General features: G+C 33.3%; 6 protein-coding genes across 6 annotated transcripts, besides 1 other annotated feature; 2 read left to right on the top strand and 4 right to left on the bottom strand.

Annotated features, from left to right (window-relative positions):
- Positions 1 to 16: 16 nt before the first annotated feature.
- On the top strand, positions 17 to 4,723 carry TVAGG3_1009950 (nuclear chaperone required for maturation and nuclear export of pre-60s ribosome subunits; the record flags this gene model as incomplete). The annotated part of the gene is made up of 1 exon (XM_001330746.1): positions 17 to 4,723. One exon carries the CDS (start codon positions 17 to 19, stop codon positions 4,721 to 4,723), a length of 4,707 nt encoding a protein of 1,568 aa, XP_001330782.1.
- Positions 4,724 to 4,973: 250 nt separating this feature from the next.
- On the bottom strand, positions 4,974 to 13,502 carry TVAGG3_1009940 (beige/BEACH-related family; the record flags this gene model as incomplete). The annotated part of the gene is made up of 1 exon (XM_001330745.1): positions 4,974 to 13,166. One exon carries the CDS (start codon positions 13,164 to 13,166, stop codon positions 4,974 to 4,976), a length of 8,193 nt encoding a protein of 2,730 aa, XP_001330781.1.
- A 422-nt stretch (positions 13,503 to 13,924) lies between these two features.
- TVAGG3_1009930 (uncharacterized protein) lies at positions 13,925 to 14,356 on the bottom strand (the record flags this gene model as incomplete). The annotated part of the gene is made up of 1 exon (XM_001330744.1): positions 14,008 to 14,349. One exon carries the CDS (start codon positions 14,347 to 14,349, stop codon positions 14,008 to 14,010), a length of 342 nt encoding a protein of 113 aa, XP_001330780.1.
- Positions 14,357 to 14,842: 486 nt separating this feature from the next.
- Positions 14,843 to 15,944: a mobile genetic element.
- A 39-nt stretch (positions 15,945 to 15,983) lies between these two features.
- TVAGG3_1009910 (long chain fatty acid--CoA ligase family) lies at positions 15,984 to 17,969 on the bottom strand (the record flags this gene model as incomplete). The annotated part of the gene is made up of 1 exon (XM_001330743.2): positions 15,999 to 17,960. One exon carries the CDS (start codon positions 17,958 to 17,960, stop codon positions 15,999 to 16,001), a length of 1,962 nt encoding a protein of 653 aa, XP_001330779.1.
- Positions 17,970 to 17,999: 30 nt separating this feature from the next.
- TVAGG3_1009900 (uncharacterized protein) lies at positions 18,000 to 18,524 on the top strand (the record flags this gene model as incomplete). The annotated part of the gene is made up of 1 exon (XM_001330742.1): positions 18,000 to 18,524. One exon carries the CDS (start codon positions 18,000 to 18,002, stop codon positions 18,522 to 18,524), a length of 525 nt encoding a protein of 174 aa, XP_001330778.1.
- A 319-nt stretch (positions 18,525 to 18,843) lies between these two features.
- TVAGG3_1009890 (uncharacterized protein) lies at positions 18,844 to 19,284 on the bottom strand (the record flags this gene model as incomplete). Its single annotated transcript, XM_001330741.1, has 1 exon — positions 18,844 to 19,284. One exon carries the CDS (start codon positions 19,282 to 19,284, stop codon positions 18,844 to 18,846), a length of 441 nt encoding a protein of 146 aa, XP_001330777.1.
- Between the last annotated feature and the right edge of the window lie 344 nt (positions 19,285 to 19,628).

Genomic DNA, 19,628 nt, shown 5'->3' with positions numbered 1-19,628 from the left:
TAATTCTGTTCCAGAAATGTATGAGAGATTATTAAATGTTGTTAACAAATGCAGAAAACTAATTTTGATATTGTCAAATTCTATTAATGAATACCCAATAGAAAAAATTAATGAAGAGATAAGATACTTATCTGCATTTTATGCTTGGTCACACAACAAAGATACACTCAAAACAACACCATTCTTATCATTATGCATCGAATTTAACCGCAGTTTTACTTCCCTTTTCAACCTTTTAGAAGATTCTGGCTGTAAGATTATTTCTAATTTGATTCCAAATAATGATCCCATTCCATCTGTCATTAAGCCTGATCAACCATCTTTTTCTGTTGAAGCTTATAAGGAGGAATGGCAAAAAGATAAAAAACCATACCAAAAATCCTATACTCCTCCACCAATTTCTGATTCAAACAGCAAACCTCCTCCTGAGATTAAACCTGAAAAACAACTATACCCGAGCAGTGTGTCAAGAATCATTCCTACAAAAGGCAAATCGGAATATTCAAATGTTGTAAATGCTAATGCGAAGAGAAGAGAAATCGCAAATGAAGCTGCTTACAATCATTTGATCCAAAAAATTGACGAACCTGAATCATACAAGGAGCAATTTGAAGCAGAAAAGGAATATATGGTTAAGCAAATCAAAGATATTCCAGATGACGAAAATCTTCCAATTGAGAAATACATTGTGTATGCAACAGAAACAGTATACAAAGTTATTAATGAGGCAAAGAAGAACCAAATTACGACTAATTCTCAAGTTGTTTTGCTTCTTGATATCAAAACAATTACTCCTTATAGAATCAAAGTTGATAACTTGTTGCATTTCATTGCATTCTCTATGGCATGTTCTCAATTAGGACTTGATTTCAGTCTTTGCGTTTTTGCAGACATGAAATTCCCGTGTATTGAGATCAAGGAACCGTCTGAGAAACTTCGGAGAAAGCACTTGCAAGTTGCACTTGAAATGTATGACACAAAGAGAACATCCGCAGATCCAAATATCGCAATTCGCAAATTCCTTAACAAACATAAATCAAAGACCTGCAGTTTCTATGTCTTTTCCGATGGAAATCTTCTTAACACGAATAAAGACACATGGAAATGGTTTGAAGAAACTAATTCCAGAATCACATGGCTTATACAACCACCTGAAGAATACAAAGAGCCAATCAAAAATCAATATGAACTCCTTAGTACAAAATACGAAAACATGATTTATGAAGTAACGATAAATGAAAGAGGTGGATTAGATAAAAGCCAGAGATTCATTGAAGCTTTCTTCAAAGGTTTGATTCCTGGAATAACAATTGATGAAACAAGAGATATCAAACTCAAGACAATTGATGAGATCAAGCCATTGAATGATGAGGAAAAAACTTGTGATTTCCGACAGCATGGCTTGGTATTCACTGATTCACAGTTTGTTTGTATATCCGATATTCCTCAGTCAACTAAAACAAGACTCTGCAATGTTTCTTTGTCAAATGCTTTCGACGACATTCCAATAACTAATAAATTAAAGTTCAAGTATAAAGAATTTGAAAGTAACTTCATTAAGTCGAATCTTGATGGTTTATTCCCTCCAAACAAAGCTACACAATATGTTTCATCAGAGAAAGGAAGCAGAATATCAATTGCTGGATTGATCAGATTCATTATTACTAATGGCCAAGACCAGAGAATCAGACTCGATAAGTGTGCAGGTTATGTTCCTCATTATTCTCTATTTTTCGTCATTGATTGCAGTGATTGTTCCACTGGATTACTCTCATTGAAATATACACGTCTCACTGTTTTCTCTACATTGATGGCATTCAGAGATTGTGGATTCCCAATAACAATCATCCTTGCTACTTCCGAAGGACCAGTCGCAGTTTGCATCAACAAGATTGATAAGGAAATATTCAAAGAAAATTCACCAGTTCTCACGGAGATTTACAGATGTTTAGATTCATCACATGGTGCATGCAGTTTCTCCCAGGCATTAACAGCTGCATACAACATACGATGCTCGCAACAGGAACAAGAATCTATTTTGATTGCAATAACAAATGCCCATTTCAATCAAATAGAATCAGATGCTGTTGTAACATGCTTATCATATTTGCAGTTAGTGAAGACATATTCCATCGGTGTCGGAGTTGGAATTTCTCCTATTATGATCTCTAAAGTTTTCAACAGATCTATCTGGTCTGGTAATCCTCTAAAAATTGGAAATTGCTTCATGAAATTGTCAGAATTAGATACAAACAAAGCCATAACAAAAGGAAAAATCACAAATCCATATCCCCTAAACAAATATTCAATTGAAGATATCTACAGTATGTTTATTAACAATAATAGAAAGCACTTCACAAAACTCACAATTGGATTGGATGATATCAAGATGTATGATGCAGCAGCTGACCATTATATGATTGAAGGTACTGATCTTGTACATTTACCAACAGAAGAGGAAAATGAATACGGTCCTTACCAAGGAGAAATCCCTGAAGTAGATCTCGGCCGTAACAAAAAATGGAATTATAACATCCTCATTTGCCAACTCTACGATTTTACTTGCAACTCTATGGATGTAACAAAAGAAACATCAAATGCACAAAATCAACAAGCTGGAAGACCAAATAAACCAGATGGAACACAAAATAAACCAGATGGAAGACCAAATAAACCAGATGGAACACAAAATAAACCAGATGGAAGACCAAATAAACCAGATGGAACACAAAATAAACCAGATGGAAGACCAAATAAACCAGATGGAACACAAAATAAACCAGATGGAACACAAAATAAACCAGATGGAACACAAAATAAACCTGATGGAACACAAAATAAACCTGATGGAACACAAAATAAACCTGATGGAACACAAAATAAACCAGATGGAACACAAAATAAACCAGATGGAAGACCAACTCCAATATATAGAAATGCACAGCCAACAGCTGAAATACCAGAAATCATGCGAGAAGATAAATTCAATAAATATTATACAGTATACCGAAGAAATATACTCCCAGACATGTTCGATGTTCAAAATCTATACATTGCTGATACTTATGCCTCATCTAGTGCATTGGATTATAATGGAATTATCGAGGAATTATATAAACTTGGTTTCCATGTCGAAGTTGCTCAGAATTATTGTGATTGTATTGCAGAAATTACATCAGGCAATTACCATCAGGTCTGGGTAATTTGTTCTAAAGGACAAGAAGCCAAACCAACAAATGTCGTTGTTTGCGATAGTATCAAGAAGAGATCACGTGAAATCAGAGGCGAATCAACTGATTTCTCCCATGCTTATCAGTTTGTTAAGACTGTTGAAAAGTTCAGGAAGAGAGGTGGTGCTGTTTCATTCTGGGCTGACAAAGATTTCACCTTTGAATTGGATTATTACTTAGAACATCTTAAACTGTATGACTGTGACAAGGTGGATGGAAATCCAACAAAAATACCTTGCAATTTGAGATTCGATGGAAGCTGCAGTCCAAAGAACGATGTTCTTCAACGCGCAACTCCAAACAGTTTCAAAGAGATGACATTTGATTCAGAAGAAATCAAAGAATATCCATATTACGATTATCAATTCTATGGATATAACGTCCTTGGGTTGTACGCAGGAGAAACAATTGCAGGCGTAAAAGTCCCAGGTTGCCATAACTACCAAGAAATATGCGAACGTATCAAGCCATTCAAACCATTTTCACTTGGCACTGACAAAGAGTTGGTTACAGGATGCTATTATGTTTCCCCAAAGAATTCTAATGAAGGTGACATCATCATTGACGGCGCTTCTTCAAGAATTTTCAGAGCGTTGAACCCAGAAGGCGCCAAGAGATTAGCAAGAAACATGGCAATCGGTCTTGTCAACAAAGCGAGAAGGGTTGCAGAGAAAGGAGACTACACCGATGCTGAACCAGTTCCAGCATTTACAGAAGCAAAAATTCCAGAACAAATACCAATTGTTCAAAATAAACTCCTGAAACCAGTCGATTTGACATTCATTTTCGATGCAACTAAATCAACTGAAAAGATCAAGAGTTTAATCAACTATCAGATAGAAAGCGCTATGAAGTGGTTACAAAAATTCCAAGGTGACGTTCGTGTTGCAGTCATTGGATTCAGAAACGAAGCTGCGGCTTATTGCTTAAACAAAGATATTGAAATCAATCGTACTGATGTAATTGATTTTACTCCTATATCGAAGGCTGATAAGATATTGGACGAGATCAATTATAATTTCCCTTATGAAGGAGGAATAGGAGATGGTCCTAAAGACTGGAACTCGGCTTTCGAAGCATATTTGAATCTCAATTTCAGAAAGGATTCTACAAAAATTACTTTCTTCATCCCAGGTGATGGAACACATCATCCAGATTTCCATAAGAAACCTTCTAATGATTCAACTGTTGATAATTATAAATTTGATGGAGAAGAAATGACCCAGAAAAAGAGATTAGATGATCATATCAGAAGATTAGTCAAGCAGGAAGCATACTGGGTATTATGTGGATTTAATTCTAATGCTATTGATCCTCTGAAGACACTACTCAAAAACATGAACAATACCAAAGTTTCTTTCATAATTTTGAAAGAATGCTCCTCAACGCCTAATTTGGATCCATTGATCAATATTTCTGATGCAAAACTAGAAAGGATTTATGAGAACATATTAATCAAAACATCTTCGCTTCCTACAATGTTTGATATATAAATTTTTTTTATTATTCTTATTATTTTTGATATCTTTTAAAGATATGTTTGAATATATAATATAAAACTAAATTTGGAGATTTACTCAAATAAAATCATGCCAAGATTAATTATGTGAATATTTTATTATGATATAGTCTTCCAAATGAGTTATTTAAAAACTGAATTCAATAAAATTAATGATAAAAGATTATAGTTAAAATAAATAATATCAGTTTTACTATATATAAAAAGATAAAAAGATAAAAATGTTATGGTATATTTCTAAAATTAGAAATCTTATAAGTAACTAATTCACCGTCTCTTGTTCCAGCCAATATATGCATTAACACTTTGTCGTAAGATATTGCTGTAATCTGGTTTTCTGTTTCGAAGTAGCAGAGTTCTTTAACGAAAGGAAGAGAAAAGATAGAAATTCTGTTGTTACTTGTTCCGCACATCAAAACTGCTTGACCATTTGGAAGTACAGTCTGGCACAAGCAAACAATTGTGAGAGAAGCTTTCTTTGTTGTAACTTCTCCAAGATTTTCATCAAAAACATTAAATAAACATTGTCCAGCAACATTTGTCAGTATTGCAATAAATCCATTGTCAACAACTGAAATGAAAGAAGGCCTTGCAATTGTTTCTATTTTACTACTTCTAGTGAATTGTGAATTCGACAACTGCAATGCGATGATCTTCCCATCAATTCCAACAGAAACACACAAATCAGCTTTGACATTGCAGTCAATTGCAGCAATTTCTGATGTGTGGAGAGTGAAGGAACCATCTAAAACAGGAGTCTTCGAAGAGAAAATTGTTTTCCAAATTCTTATTGTCATGTCTTTGCTTCCTGTCGCGAAATACTCTCCGCTGCAAGACAAACAAGTTATCTGGTCTAAATGGAGTCTGGAAGTGAATAAAGGATCCATTGAAGATGTGAAATCATAGCAAATAACGGCAGTGTCGTTTTTAGTTGCCGTGCAAAGCAAATTTCCATAAAAACTGCCAAATTTCAATTTGTTTCTGATGTTGAATTTGAATGTCATCGATTTGGACTGATCATATACATTGAAGACAGAGATCTGTCCATCCTTTGATGCATAAGCAATATGAGATTTCGTTGATTTGATGCAGATAATCTTGTCTTTTGATAATTTCTTTCTATCAACGAATTTAAACATATTCTTTGACAAAGGAGAAAACAAAGCTTCTTTCGGCTTCGGAGTTTCGAAGAATAGTTGCATTGGAGCTGTTCCGAAACATGCTGCGTATTCTTTGATCATCTTGAACTCTATTGGATCATTTTTAATTTGTTCTGTCAAAGATTCGTCGAAATAATATGGATGGTAAGTATTATTTGCATTTACTGCTTCTTCACCACGGGATTTCGGACCGAAAATCAAGTCAATCCATTTATGAAGGTTTGCAGAAACATAATGACTTTCAAGAGCTTGCATGTGCAAATTGACGAACTTCATTGCTCTTGCCTTTCTTCTTTCTTGTTCTGATAAATCTTTGAAGGATTCATCATCACTCCAAGGAGGCAATTCTACGTCATTTACTTTATTTCCTTCTGCAACAACTCCTAAATCGAAATTGTCGAGATTAAGGAACATTTCTGGGAGATAAAAGAACTCAGGAATTATTTCTCTGAAATCCAAAGCCAATGAAGTTACAGAGTTCCATGCATGAGGCACTGAGTTGAACAATCTGTTTGGATTGTCGAATCTTCCACTCTGCAATTCGATGTGCAAAGATGTGAAAGGTTCAAGACGGATTAAGTATCCAACAGTTGATGCAGAAGAAGAATAAAATGAACCAAATAAATGGTTACTTTGTTCAGTCATTCTTTCTTTTAATTGTTCTAATCTTTCATCATTGTATCTTCCAATTGGCCAACTTAGATTTCTGAATGTTTTCTCGATTTCCAAATTGAGTTTCTCTGATTTGTAATCAGCCAAAATCCACGGGAAAACAGGGTATTGGCTCAAATCATTGAATGAACGTCCAGAATATTTGTTCAATTTCATGAGCATCTGGAAATTAGAGAGTTCGCCAAGTTGCCATTTTCTGTAAACTTTCTGTGCCATTCTAACTGCATCTTCGTTGTTTTCTTGGAGGAATTTGAGACTCATCATGGATTGATTTCTTCCTTTCGTGTAGACTTTGATGTTTTTGATGAAAATTTGGCGTTTTCCTTCTGCGAAATCGAAGAAATAACTCTTATGTTTGTTAGTAAATATCTCTATTGCAGTGTCGAGATGAAGATATCTTCTGAACAAGATTTCTGTGATTGTTTCCATTCTTATTGAAACATTTTTAGTTTCTGATTGGAATCTGATGTATTCTTTCAACAAAATCAATTTTCCTTTGAATGTCTGCTTTGGAGTGATGATTGTTGCATCAATTTGGAGTTTAACTGACTCTTCTTCCTGCAAATTTTCATTTTTGTCTTCGATTTTTGTGTCTTCAATCAAAGCAATTGCAACCAAAGCAGCATCACCTGTGAACTCTGTTAATTTCTTGTCTTTTATGATCTCTTTGTATTTCTCTTTCGCTTCCAACAATGATCCAGAGTCTCTTGCATCACTTGCTTCTGCGTGGATGTCGAAATCCAAGTTCCTTTTCATCCTGGAATGTTTCGACAAACCATAAGTTGTGTTACTAAGTTTGTAATGGTATTCAATGACTCTTTCGCTGGAGCACCATGGCTGACCTTCATCAGACATTGTTGCAAACAATTGCCTGTAGTATTTCATCGATCTCATTTGCGACAATTCGAATGATTGTCTGATTTTTTCGATGTTGATTCTGTTTTCAATAATTCTTGAACTTTCACTGATATCTTCCAAATCTTTGTCTTTAACAAGCTCAATAATATTCTTAACAACATAATCGAACTTCAAAGCAACATTCTGGAACATTTCCAAGTTTCTAAAGAACTCACCTTCAATCAAAGGAAGTCTTTTTGCGAAATTATCATCCAAATAAACTAATTCTGTTATTACTTTGTTGATTAAATACGTATTCGATCTAAAAGCAGCGCTAAATCCATCAACTGTCTGTATATTTGGTATTGAAACACCAACTAATTTCTCAATTTGTTTCTTAAATGTTGAAAAAATAACAAATAATTTTCTTTCATCGCCGGCTTCAGTTCCTGCAAGAAATTCTCTCAAAATAGAGCCACAAACTAAAAGTAATAAATGATGATAAGCTGTACCTTTGTCTATTTGATGCGGCATGGCCATAACTAACCTTTCAAATGTGCCGTTTATTAATTTTGTGGCACTTTTTCCATGTTGTAAAAGTGCTGCGAATAAATAACCGACCATTTCAGCAGAAGCGAAATAGCACCTGTCGAAACTTAAACAAGGTGTCATACTGAGCATATCCAATAGTAAGAACTGTGCAACTTCTAAATCTTCCCATGATAAATCACAATTAGTTCGAGTGGCAAATTTAAGTGTCACGTTTTCATGAGAATTATTTGCCAAAACGTCGAAAACGAATTGATAAGCGGTTTTTGTGTTGTTTTTAGTATTAAAGGCCTTTGTGTTTGGCATGTAGTAGTAAGGATCGAAAGAAGGAATGAAGAAGATGAAATAGAAGCAGTTAGAGAAGAATCCCATAGTTGTTTTGATTGAATCTTCTCCTCCCCAAGCTAATTTCAGTTTCTTTGATGATAAAACTCCAACTAATAAACGCCTGTAGATATGTAAATAGCATTCGTTAGAGTTACTCGAATAAAGAACGATTTCATTGTAGATATCATTCAAAAACTGAACATTTGCGCAACAAACAGGGATCAAGAAATCGAAAACTTTGTCTGCAATGACAGAAGAATCGAAATCATTTGGTAATTCCGAAATCAAAAGAGAAACTAAAGGAGCTTGGATCTGAACAAAGTTCTGGATGAGCCAATTGCCTTTATCATTTAATACATTCAATACATCAACGATGCACTGCAAACTTGACTCATTATTGTTCATTGCAACATAAATTAAAAGTGGGAAAACTTCTGAACAACTTAATTTCGACATTTCAACATCAACAGCGTGTAACAACAGTTCGAAACAACGGTAAGGACTTAAGATTACAGGGAACTCACTTATCATTGCTCTTATCCAATGCTGAACAGGGAAAGGAGTGTCGAAAATGGATAATTCACTGATTTTGCTGTAAATTATTGCTACATTTGCGTAAATCGCGGAATTTCCAAGTTTCAACAAACAAAACATATCATTTAATAAGTTCTCATGTGTTTTGATGTAATTCACCATCATTTGGTTGTTGTTTGATAGTATTTTAACAGTTAATTCCATTATTTCCTCTTGTAAGACAATATCTCTTGTATCGAAGCAGAAAGAGAACAAACAAGAAACATCTTCTGGATCTAAACTGTCTCTCAAAAGTGAAATCTTGTAAATTCCATTGTAGAACAAATCTCTCAATGGTTTCATGAGTTCCGGTTTCTTTGTTGGTATGAATTTCTTCACCATTGTCTTTGGCTCGACTAAAAGAGAAACTTCTGTCATTGATTCCCACATGAAAATGTGTACATATGATAAAATCTTTCTGACAGAAAATGATTTTCTTAAAAATGGATTTTTGCAGAATAAATCGAAAATTCTTTCGAATAAAGTTTTCTGTATTTCTATTGTAACATAACACCACAAATTCATGTTCATGAAGATGTATTTAAACATCTGTTTCATGAGTTTCTTGTGTGAAATGTCATTAAAAATCGAAAACAATTCATTGACAACTTGCAAATTAAACTGACTTGGATGTATCATACTCAACAAGAAAGATAATATCTTGAATCCATTGTCAGAACAAAAGTTCTCTTGAATTGAATAATTAGACATCAATACATTATGCAAAACAGTTAAAATTGTCATAAGAAAATCATTATTTTCAGATATTTCGTTGTTATCATTCAATTCTTGATGAATTTGACTGAAAACAGGCAACAAAATCGTTGCTCCTCCTATCATAGACAAAGCTGTTAAACTACCTGGTAAATTGTGGTTAATTGTGGAGTTAACAATAGCTTTTATGTAGCTATCTCTTGGAGTTAATCCTGGTGTTTGAACAGCGAAAGGATTTGATTTCATGGAAATTGCATTTCCTTTTTTATCCAAGATATGCGCGTTCAAAATACAGATAACGTTTTGAGAGAAATCGTCACTGAAGAGAGGACTGAATTTGTCATCAACCATTGTGATTTCGCTCTTAGAGAAACCAATAGGAACAGAAGGTGGTAAATCCAAAAGCAAATTCACATTTTGTTGGTTGATATTGCCTCTTGAAATGATGATGTTTGAGACATCAGAGATCATATCATTACAGAAAAGCAATTCAGTGAAATCTGAGTTATGAACAACTTTTTTCAGATTTGATTGGAAAGATTTGATTTTCGTCATCAAAGTAACATATGTGTCTTTTCCTGATCTGTCGACTGCAATAACTAAAGGTGTCCATTTATTATTAAACAGACTTTCCTTTGGACTTTCTATCAATGTTGTTTGGAAAGAAACAGGAGTTTTCATTGAAGAAATTGAGGATTCCATGAAAACAAGTTTTCCTTGACTATAATTCAAAGAAATTATATCTCCTTGGGAATTGAAAAATGAGAACAAATATCCATTATTCACGGAAATAACTCTCAGATACATGAAAATGAAGAAAGAGTTATTCAAAATTGTTTTCGGAATCGTATCTGTTATCTTCAAATAAGAATTTTTGTCTTTTCCATGGAAGAAACATGTTGGAGGATCTTCATCGTTCAAAATGATTGATTTAAATGTCTTCAAGATATCTTTCGTATAAAATGGTCTGTGATCTTTAGAAATACTTGGTAATAACTGTATAAATTCTGTTAATTCACCACTTGTTATTGATATTAATGATAATCGTTCAAAAAGTGATAAAACTTTGAAAAACAATTCGTCACTTTTTCTTTCTTTTCTGTATTTCTTCAAAAATTTGATAATTGTTGATCTTATTTCAGAATTTGAAAGGTTGTAAAGTGATTGTACGTTATCTTTCATACAATTAAAAGTGAAATCAACGAAATCCTTAAGATCATTGTCATTTCTACTCATAATCAAAAATAGAGAAGGATAAGGTGTTGAATTCTGTATCAATCTTGGTTTCTTCATTTCTTCATCATCTCTAAATATCAATTTGAACAATTTACTCTTTTGTAAATCTGATTGAATGATTGAAAGAGCTTTGATGTAGAAAGAAGAAGGAACAATAGTAGATGGTAAATAAATTAATGATTGTAACAATAAATCCATTAATTGTGGATCATTTTGTAATAAAATATATTCAAGAGATGAATTCAAAATATTTGTTTCTTTGACAACTTCATCGAAATATTTCTTCTTGTTTTCGAGAATTGCAACAATATTCTCAAGAAGTGCTTTTATCAAATTGGGTTTGATCTTGTTCTCCAGCATGAGATGTTCGTAGAACTCAAATATGACTTTGATTGATATGAATGAAATGTACTCTGATAACAATCCAATTTTCAAGTGATAATTTGTGTAATTTTTCGTTGAATCATCAAATATCAACTTGCAAATTGACAAACTAAATATTTGGTTATTCCACAGCAAACTAATTCCCATTTCAAATGAATCAACAATGTCAATCAGTTTAAACAACTGTTCTCTCATTTCAGAAACTGCTTTCACTTTCTCTTTTCTTTCTGTTTCACTCATTTGATTCTCATTTATTTTTTGATCATTATTTATTTGTTGTTTTTGATTGGTTTTTACTTCATCATTTGAAGTTTTGCTTTCTGTTTGATTTTGTTCATTATTTATTTCATTATTTGGTTTAATATCATTTTCTTCTTTATTTTCATTATTTTCTTCATTAATTTTTATATCGTTTTCTTCTTTTGTTTCATCAATATTTTCGTTGCTTGTTTGAGCATTGTTTTGTTCATTCTGTTCATTAATTGGTTGATCAATATTTTCTCCAATATTTTGTGCATTATTTTCATTATTTATTTCATTATTTTCTTTGTTTAATTCGTTGTTTTGTGTTTGTTCTGGGGTTTGAATTGATTCGTTGATGTCTTCTTCTGCTTCTTTAATTGTTTTGATGAAATTCATTGTGTTTATATCAGTAATATTTCCCAAATTTCCAATTGATTTCGAGGAATCAATGTTATATTTCAGTTTGTAATGCAAACTTTGTAGAGATGTCAAGAAAAGAGATAAATCTTTGCAGAAGTTTGCTTCAAGAGCAGCAATAGAGAATGTTTGAGGAGATATCAATATACAGTTGTAGAAAGTTTCAACAAATTTCTGATTGATACTGAAATTTTTGATTGATTTGAAATAAAAATGAATCATGTCGAAGAAATGAACACTGCATTGGTTGTCACATCTAATAGTTATGAAGACAAGAAGCTTGCAGTAGAAATCAGTGATGTCATCATTAGGGAATTTGTTGAAAACCATGTCATAAATCTTTTCAAAAAAGTGACATTTGTAAAGTTCTTCAATATTTATTGACAAATCATTTTTCAGGAAGAAAGTGAGCCAGTGTGCGAAGAAATACGGTGTCACTGTATAGTTATAGATTGATTGGAACTGTAATAATGCAGAAATAAGCTCTATATGTGTTTTTTCTGGTCTTTGGAACTTAATTGAAGTTACAAACCTTGAAATCGCTTGGAAAATAAGAATTGCTTCTGGATTCTTGGTTATCTCTGATGGAGGTGATGGAAAATTGGTGTTTTCATGTGATAAAACTTCGTAATTGTTTGGAATTATTTCATTATCAAATGTATTTTCAATATGAGAGTTTATTTCTGGTAAATTTGTCAGTGGAATGTCGTATTTTGTAGTTTCGTGTGTAGTATTGATGAATTTTATCGCTGAAATTGAGTCTGAAATGTATGAAACTAATAATGGTAAATTTTCTGGTGTAAGAAGGAATTCGCTGACTTCTTGATACTTTGTACATGCTGATGTAATGAGTAAGAATAGTTGATTGCGAACATCTCGTGATAATTCGACGAATTGTGTTTCTGGAGATAAAAGAACAAGAATATGGAAAGTAAATCCGATAGAATCAACATGCAAATCAAATGGCATTGCGAACATCGATGTGATCACTTTGATAAGGTTAGTTAAAATAATGTCATATTCTGGTTTATAAGTATCTTTTGTTGAAAAGAGAATAAATGCGTCTGTAAAGTAGTCGAAGTATAGAGGAATGAATTCTTCATATAAAAACTTTGGATTTAAGAAAACATTGATTGAAATTTCAATGATTTTATAGAATTGACTAAAGTCAATGACATCTGATGAAAGACCTCGTAGTTTCAAGCTAATACTTGATAAGTAATATCCGATGGCAAATGAAAAAAACTTTGAATTTTTGTCAGGATTAGCTAAATAATACTCCATGAATCTAATAACTTCGTCCATTGAACTAATTATGCGATCTTTTTGAAAATTGCGTGAAAAGTATGCAAAAGACACTAATTTTCGAAAATATATTACTGTTTTAGATATGTCAATGTTCATATCTAAGTATGATAATAGATTGCATAGCCTAGCTAATATCTCAATCTTTTCCGGATTAGGTACTTGATCGATGGAATTCCTTAAATAATTTGTTTCTAAGTGTGGAAACTCAATAGAGCCTGTTTCTTCAATGGAAAATACAGAGACTATTCCATCAATAAGAGATTTGTCTACATGAGTTGATTGCCCAATTGCGCCTAGGTACGTAAATTTAGGCTCCAATTCCGCAAGATTGAATTTTACAAATTATGCGATTTTGCATCATTACTTTCCTCAATGTGTCTGTCTGAGGTTCATAAAGGTTAGTCATGCCATCTTTTTATTAACAAAGTACTTTAATATGCAAATGCAAATCTATGGCAAGAGCCGAAGCTTTATTAAACCAAATTTATTCACTTCGAAACTATTTATTGTATTTATTGATGTTATTGTAGGAACGTGCATTATTACTCTCATCCTAAGATTAGAATTAGAAAATCATGGACATTATCGATAAAAATTTAATCACTCAAGATACATAATTACTAATGAACGGCCAATTTATCTACTTCGGTAAATTCCTAAATAAAGAAAATGCATTACTACTTGAAATATTAGATGAATATTTGTTTTATTGAGGATCAAAAAAAAAATTAAAAATCAAACAATATTATATAAAAAAACTAATCTTTATAAGTATGAAGTTAATGTTCCATTATTCTAATCATGAAAATCATGTAAGAAAAATAAACATGAAATCGTATTAGACGAGTTTTGGAATGAAATTGCCACCACCTAACGATGATAAGCCTTTGAATGACGATTTGCATAAAAATGAAAGTGCACATGCATCACAATTTTTGGAGCAACTAGCTGAAGGATCAATTGTAGATTTTGCAGCTGCTGCAATAGTTGTATCGCGATTCTTCCATTCATTTCTAACAAAACCGCCCATTGTTCCAGAAGATTGTTTCTTCTTTCCAAATGTTGAGGATCCTCCAAGATCAAGGTTAAAGAATGCTGTGTCATCATCTCCGTTAACCATGAAAACGCCTTCATTATATTCTTCGGTTTGATCCTCGATTGGATAATCTGTTCTTATCATTTTGAAATTGAACCTGTAAATTCGATCAATTTCATCGTTTTTAATATTTTTTATGGTAAGGAAATTTTTAATGTATATGATGTGAGTATTAAGATTCATTTCGATTAGCGTTTCTGCACAATATTCAAAATTTTGAGAATTTTAATTGAATTTTTTTCACAACGAGTTCGAAAGAAATTCTTGCTCAAAAATATTTTATAATGATATGAAAGCAAAATTCTAATTAATTGAAAAAAAAATTCTGAATAGCGTCTTTCAATGTTATTGTTTTCTAACAATTTTCCCATAATAACCTAATTATGTAAGTTCTCAATAAAAACAATAATTACACCGTTGTAAATTTTACTTGATTACAATTCTAATTGAACCATTCTGATTTAATTTATTGAACAAAGGTTGTAAATATTTGTATTGATGGCTTTATTATGTTGTATGGTTACATTAAAACACTTATAAATTAATGATATGAGATAAATTATTTTAAATCATTTAAGGGTCCACTGTAAAAATTGAAAGTCTCTCAAAATTGAGAGGCGATTGCAAATAATTGTTATCGTCTTTTTCGAAAATCCACTTTTCCTAGTGTTCTGATTAATATTTTGTGAATGTAACAATAAAGTATATGTTTTAGTAAGATGATAATACATTCTATCACTTCAAATCACATAAAAATTGCAAAATCAGCGAGTTTTATAAGAACATGATTTTTTCGAATTTTTTCGCTTCTGGATGCGTGTTTTGAAAAATAGATATTTTCAAATTTTGATTTTAATTTAAGTATAAATTTTATATTAGGAATTTTTTTGACCTATTTCCAATCATTAATTCCTAAGTTTTTCTAGGAATTTAATTGAGAAGAAATTAGGAAATTCGCTTTAATGCCATTACATCCTAATATTGTGATGCATGTAGTTTATATTTATTGAGGCTAATGCCGGAATATCGTGCATTTTATAAAAAATTCAAAGAATTGACAATTGGATAGCACAAATTTAATTCTCTAGACAAAGTATTATTGTTTATATATTCAAAGCATTATCCTTCGTTTTGAAATGTTGGCCAAAAATTTTCGTGTTATTTTTTGTGTTTCAGCATAAATTATGTATTGACTTATGAAAGATAAGCATTTTATTCATTATCATAAAGATATACCAAAACAAATTGATAAAATTTTAAAAAATGTGTATTTTAGTGGGTATTATTCTGGCCAATGCCCATTTTTAAACGATTTAATATTGACCATATCAATAGCCGACTCAATGTAAAAATTTAGATATTATTTTTTTCATTATTCAAACTTTGATAAATTTTAGTATAATGAATGATTTTGTTTCGTGTATGATACAGAAATGAAAAGCTTGATTAATATCATTTTGCATTTTTTCAAGAATGTTAGAGTGCATCTACATTAAAAAATCGGATTCGAATTGCGATACTGCATCAAATTGTTGCACATCTGATAAGGATCTCAAAAGAGTAAAGTTAATTTTTTTGTGTTTTTTTAAGTTTTGGGCCTTAGTAAACCTTAGTAAAAACACCATCTTGAGCAATATTTTTGGGACGACGATAGGCCTTATTTGGCCTTACAGTGGACCCTTAAATAAAAGAAATTGATATTAACTCAAAAGATATAAAAGAAAATTAAAAGTTTAGATAACAGTTTCAGCGTAGAGTTTGTCGATCTGGTTGAGATACTTAGCAGTGAGTTTCTTCCTCTTGAGTTTGAATGTTGGAGTCATCAAATCGTTTGTAACTGTCCATGGATCGTGCTCAAGGCAGATGGCCTTTATCTTCTGGAAGCCAGTCAACTTCTTTTCGTTTGCGATATCGTCCAAATCCTTGAGAATCTTGGCGCGGAGCTGTTTGTTGTTTTCTTCACAGAGTTTGATGAACTCTTCGTCAGTGATTTTGTCCTTTCCGAAGAAGATTGCTGTTTCTTCCTTGTTAGGAACGACAACACCGACCAAGAAGCTGCGAGTGCTGTCACCGTAAACGAAGATCTGATCGATAATGTGAAGAGATTGGTAAATTTCGGTAATTAAATCTGCTGCGACGTATTCGCCTTGTGAGAGTTTAAATATTGAGCGCATTCTGTCGACAACCATGAGATATCCGTATTGATCCCACTTTCCGATATCTCCTGTGTGCAACCATGTATGTTCGGCGTTGCAGAATAATTTGTCTGTGGCCTCTTGGTCGTACAAGTAGCCGCTGCAGAGGCATTCACCGCCCATGATGATTTCGCCTGCAAGAGGATCGTCGTAGTCTTCGAGAGGCTCGAGTCTGACTTCGCAATTGCAGAGTGGTCCACCGACAGTTCCTGGTCTGGAGTGGATTACGGAGAGCGGGTTGCAGATGTTGCCAGCGCCGATCTCTGAAAGGCCGTAACCGACACGCATTGGAGTGTCAAGAGCAACTTGCATGAACTCGTGGACGGATGGGTCCAAAGCTGCACCACCGATGATGAAGGAGCGGATGGCGCCGCCAGTATTGTTCTTGATGTTGTTGAAAACAAGACGATCGGATAATGGTGTCTCGTAACCGTGAGTAACCCAGAATCTCTTCCAGTACCATGAAGCCCAGAAGAAGCCACGTGTGATGCTGGAGCTATTGGCCAGCTTCTTCATGACCACATCGTTGATTCTGGAGATGACACGAGGAACTGCATTAAGATGGGTTGGTTTGAAGATCTGCATATCCTCAGTAAGAAGACGGATGTTGCCAGAATAGAAACCAATACGACCACCAACGAAATGGGTGACGGAATAGCCGATACGCTCGAAAACGTGTGGTAACGGGAGGTAAGAAAGGTGGCGCTCGTCACGGCGGAAGTCAAGCTCCTTCCAGCAGTTGAGTGTGTTGCTTGTTTGAGATCTGTGGGAAATAATGACGCCCTTTGGGGTTCCTGTCGTTCCTGATGAGTAGCAGATGTAGTGTGGATCTTCCTTGTCAACCTTTGGTAAGGAAGCAACTGGGTGTTGTCTGCCAATCTCGAGAAGTTGATTCCATGTGTAAACCTCGAGTTGGTATTGACGAATATCGTCGAGAACCTTGTTCTCATTATCCTCTGTAATAACAATAACGCGCTTAAGTTCGTGTTTGTCCTTAGAAAGGATCTGGCATAACTTTGAAGCACAAACTTCAGAAACGATCAATGTCTGGACCTTTGAGTGGCCAATGATGAAGCTAAGGTTCTCAAGGCCAAAAGAGTCGTAAAGAGAAACAAGGCAGAAACCGAATAAAGCGGAAACATCGATACAGTGGCCCCATTCCATTCTGTTTTCTGAGTAAACGCCGAAGAATTCCTTGTCCTTCAAGCCTATGTGGTAGAAAGCTGAGCCAATGGCACGCGCGATTTCTTCACATTCTTTGAAAGTTTTGAAGACGAATTCGCGCTCGAATTTGCCATCAACCTTCTTGCGGTAACCGAGTGATGGGCTATCTGGATAGTTTTTGAACGAATGAAGTTCTAAATCTTGCATGGTCTGAAATTCTGGTGGATTCTTGTATATTCCTTTAGCATATCCTGGGCACCTACGGATTGAGAATGGGGAATCTGGTTCACCTTCTGCTAGAACCGAAACAGTAGTCGCACTTATTCCGCTTCCCATTTTTGAAATGAATTGATGTCACTTTTAAATTTATTCAAAATGATTGAAAAAAGGAAATACGATAAGAATTTGTTGAGACTTGAATTAGAAGACGCATTCGAGGAAGTAAATGAATCACAGATAGAAAAAATTGTGGAAAAATCGGATTACGACCTAAACAACATAATTGCGGATTTAAATAAACAGATTGGTCAAGAGTTTGCGGCAAGCAATATCATCTCTAGCATGTTATGTGCAGACACTACTAACGAACTAAGAATTAAACCCATTCCAGGAAAGATTAAGCAAAATTCAATAGATTTTCACGGACTTAGAAGAAAATCAACTAAGCAAGCAACTCTCCGTATTGCACAAGACATCTCGCCAAATAATAACGTCAATTACTCTTTTATTTACGGTAAAGGTAATAATTCAAAAGGAAATGCTATTCTCAAGTACCACGGTAAAGAAGCTTTGAATATAGCTGGATATAACGCTGAAATCGATGCAGGACGTATTAATATAAAATCTCGATCAAAAATCCCTGAAGGAAACGTTATTGAATATCAACACAATAAGTTCTAATTCAATTTAGATTGATTCTCAAGCAAAATTAATAATTTTTTGAAGTCGTGACCTCAAAATATGAAAATTTACTCATGGAGCAATTAATATGACTGAATTTGTTGATGCATCTATTACAAAATACTTCATATTGTTAATGCAACAAATTAGTAAAGAAACTAACAGGTTTCTGAAAATTTTGTATATAAATGTTGATTATCCACTATTACCTAAGCATTGATCCTTACTTATTGGTACAAATTTGCGAATAGAATATTCAAGTCCAAATAATATAAAAATCAAATTATTATTAATAAAACCATAATAACAAAAATATTTATTACTCTTTTTCGGATAGTAGATCAAAATATGTAAATAGAGTCCTTTGCAAAGGTTTAGGTGGAGGTGCCATTGCTTTTTCAAACAAAGATGGACCTTTCTTTACTTTTTTACTTTCCATTTCTTTTCTATATGATTTTAAGTATGCTTGATTCGGTTTGTGGTAATTTTGTGGTATTCCTGAAATCTCGGGTTGCGTAGGTTTTTCTTCTGTTGTGGTTTCTGTTTCTGTTGATTGTGTTGACATTTCTGCCATTTGGGCAACGCGTGGCGGTGGTTCTTTAACTGGGTATTTTACCTCTGTTTCGACGTTATCTGGATCTTCAAGTGGAACAAGAACTTTTTTCTGAATTTTTCCGGGAGTATGTGGTCTGCTTGCTTCAGTTGGCGTTTTTTCTCGCTCAGCTTCCACTTGTTGCTTTAAAATTTCTTCATAATTCATCAAAAAAAATGAAAATTTTCAGCATCCCTATTGGCGTGAAGCAGCAATATAAAAAAATCAAATGATAAAATGAAGAAAATCTTCACAAGATCTTGATCGTTTCAAATGTAGCTTGAACAAATGAATCACATGGATTGATGTCTGTATATAATAATAAAAATCTTAGACTATTTACCTAAATTTGCAAATAAAATTGAAATTTATTCAGTCTGTCTAGCAAAATAACTCATAAAATCTGATGAAATATTATAAAAAGCCTGTCTTAGGTTTCAACTTGTATAAAATATATATTTCTAACCCAAAATATGAAATTCCATAGAAAGATTATGCAGATTATTAACTAG

Source organism: Trichomonas vaginalis, chromosome I (genome assembly GCF_026262505.1).
Source record: "Trichomonas vaginalis G3 chromosome I, whole genome shotgun sequence".
Classification (NCBI taxonomy): Eukaryota; Parabasalia; order Trichomonadida; family Trichomonadidae; genus Trichomonas; species Trichomonas vaginalis.
Note: the sequence above shows the minus strand (reverse complement) of the source record. Positions and strands in the feature narration are given on the sequence as shown.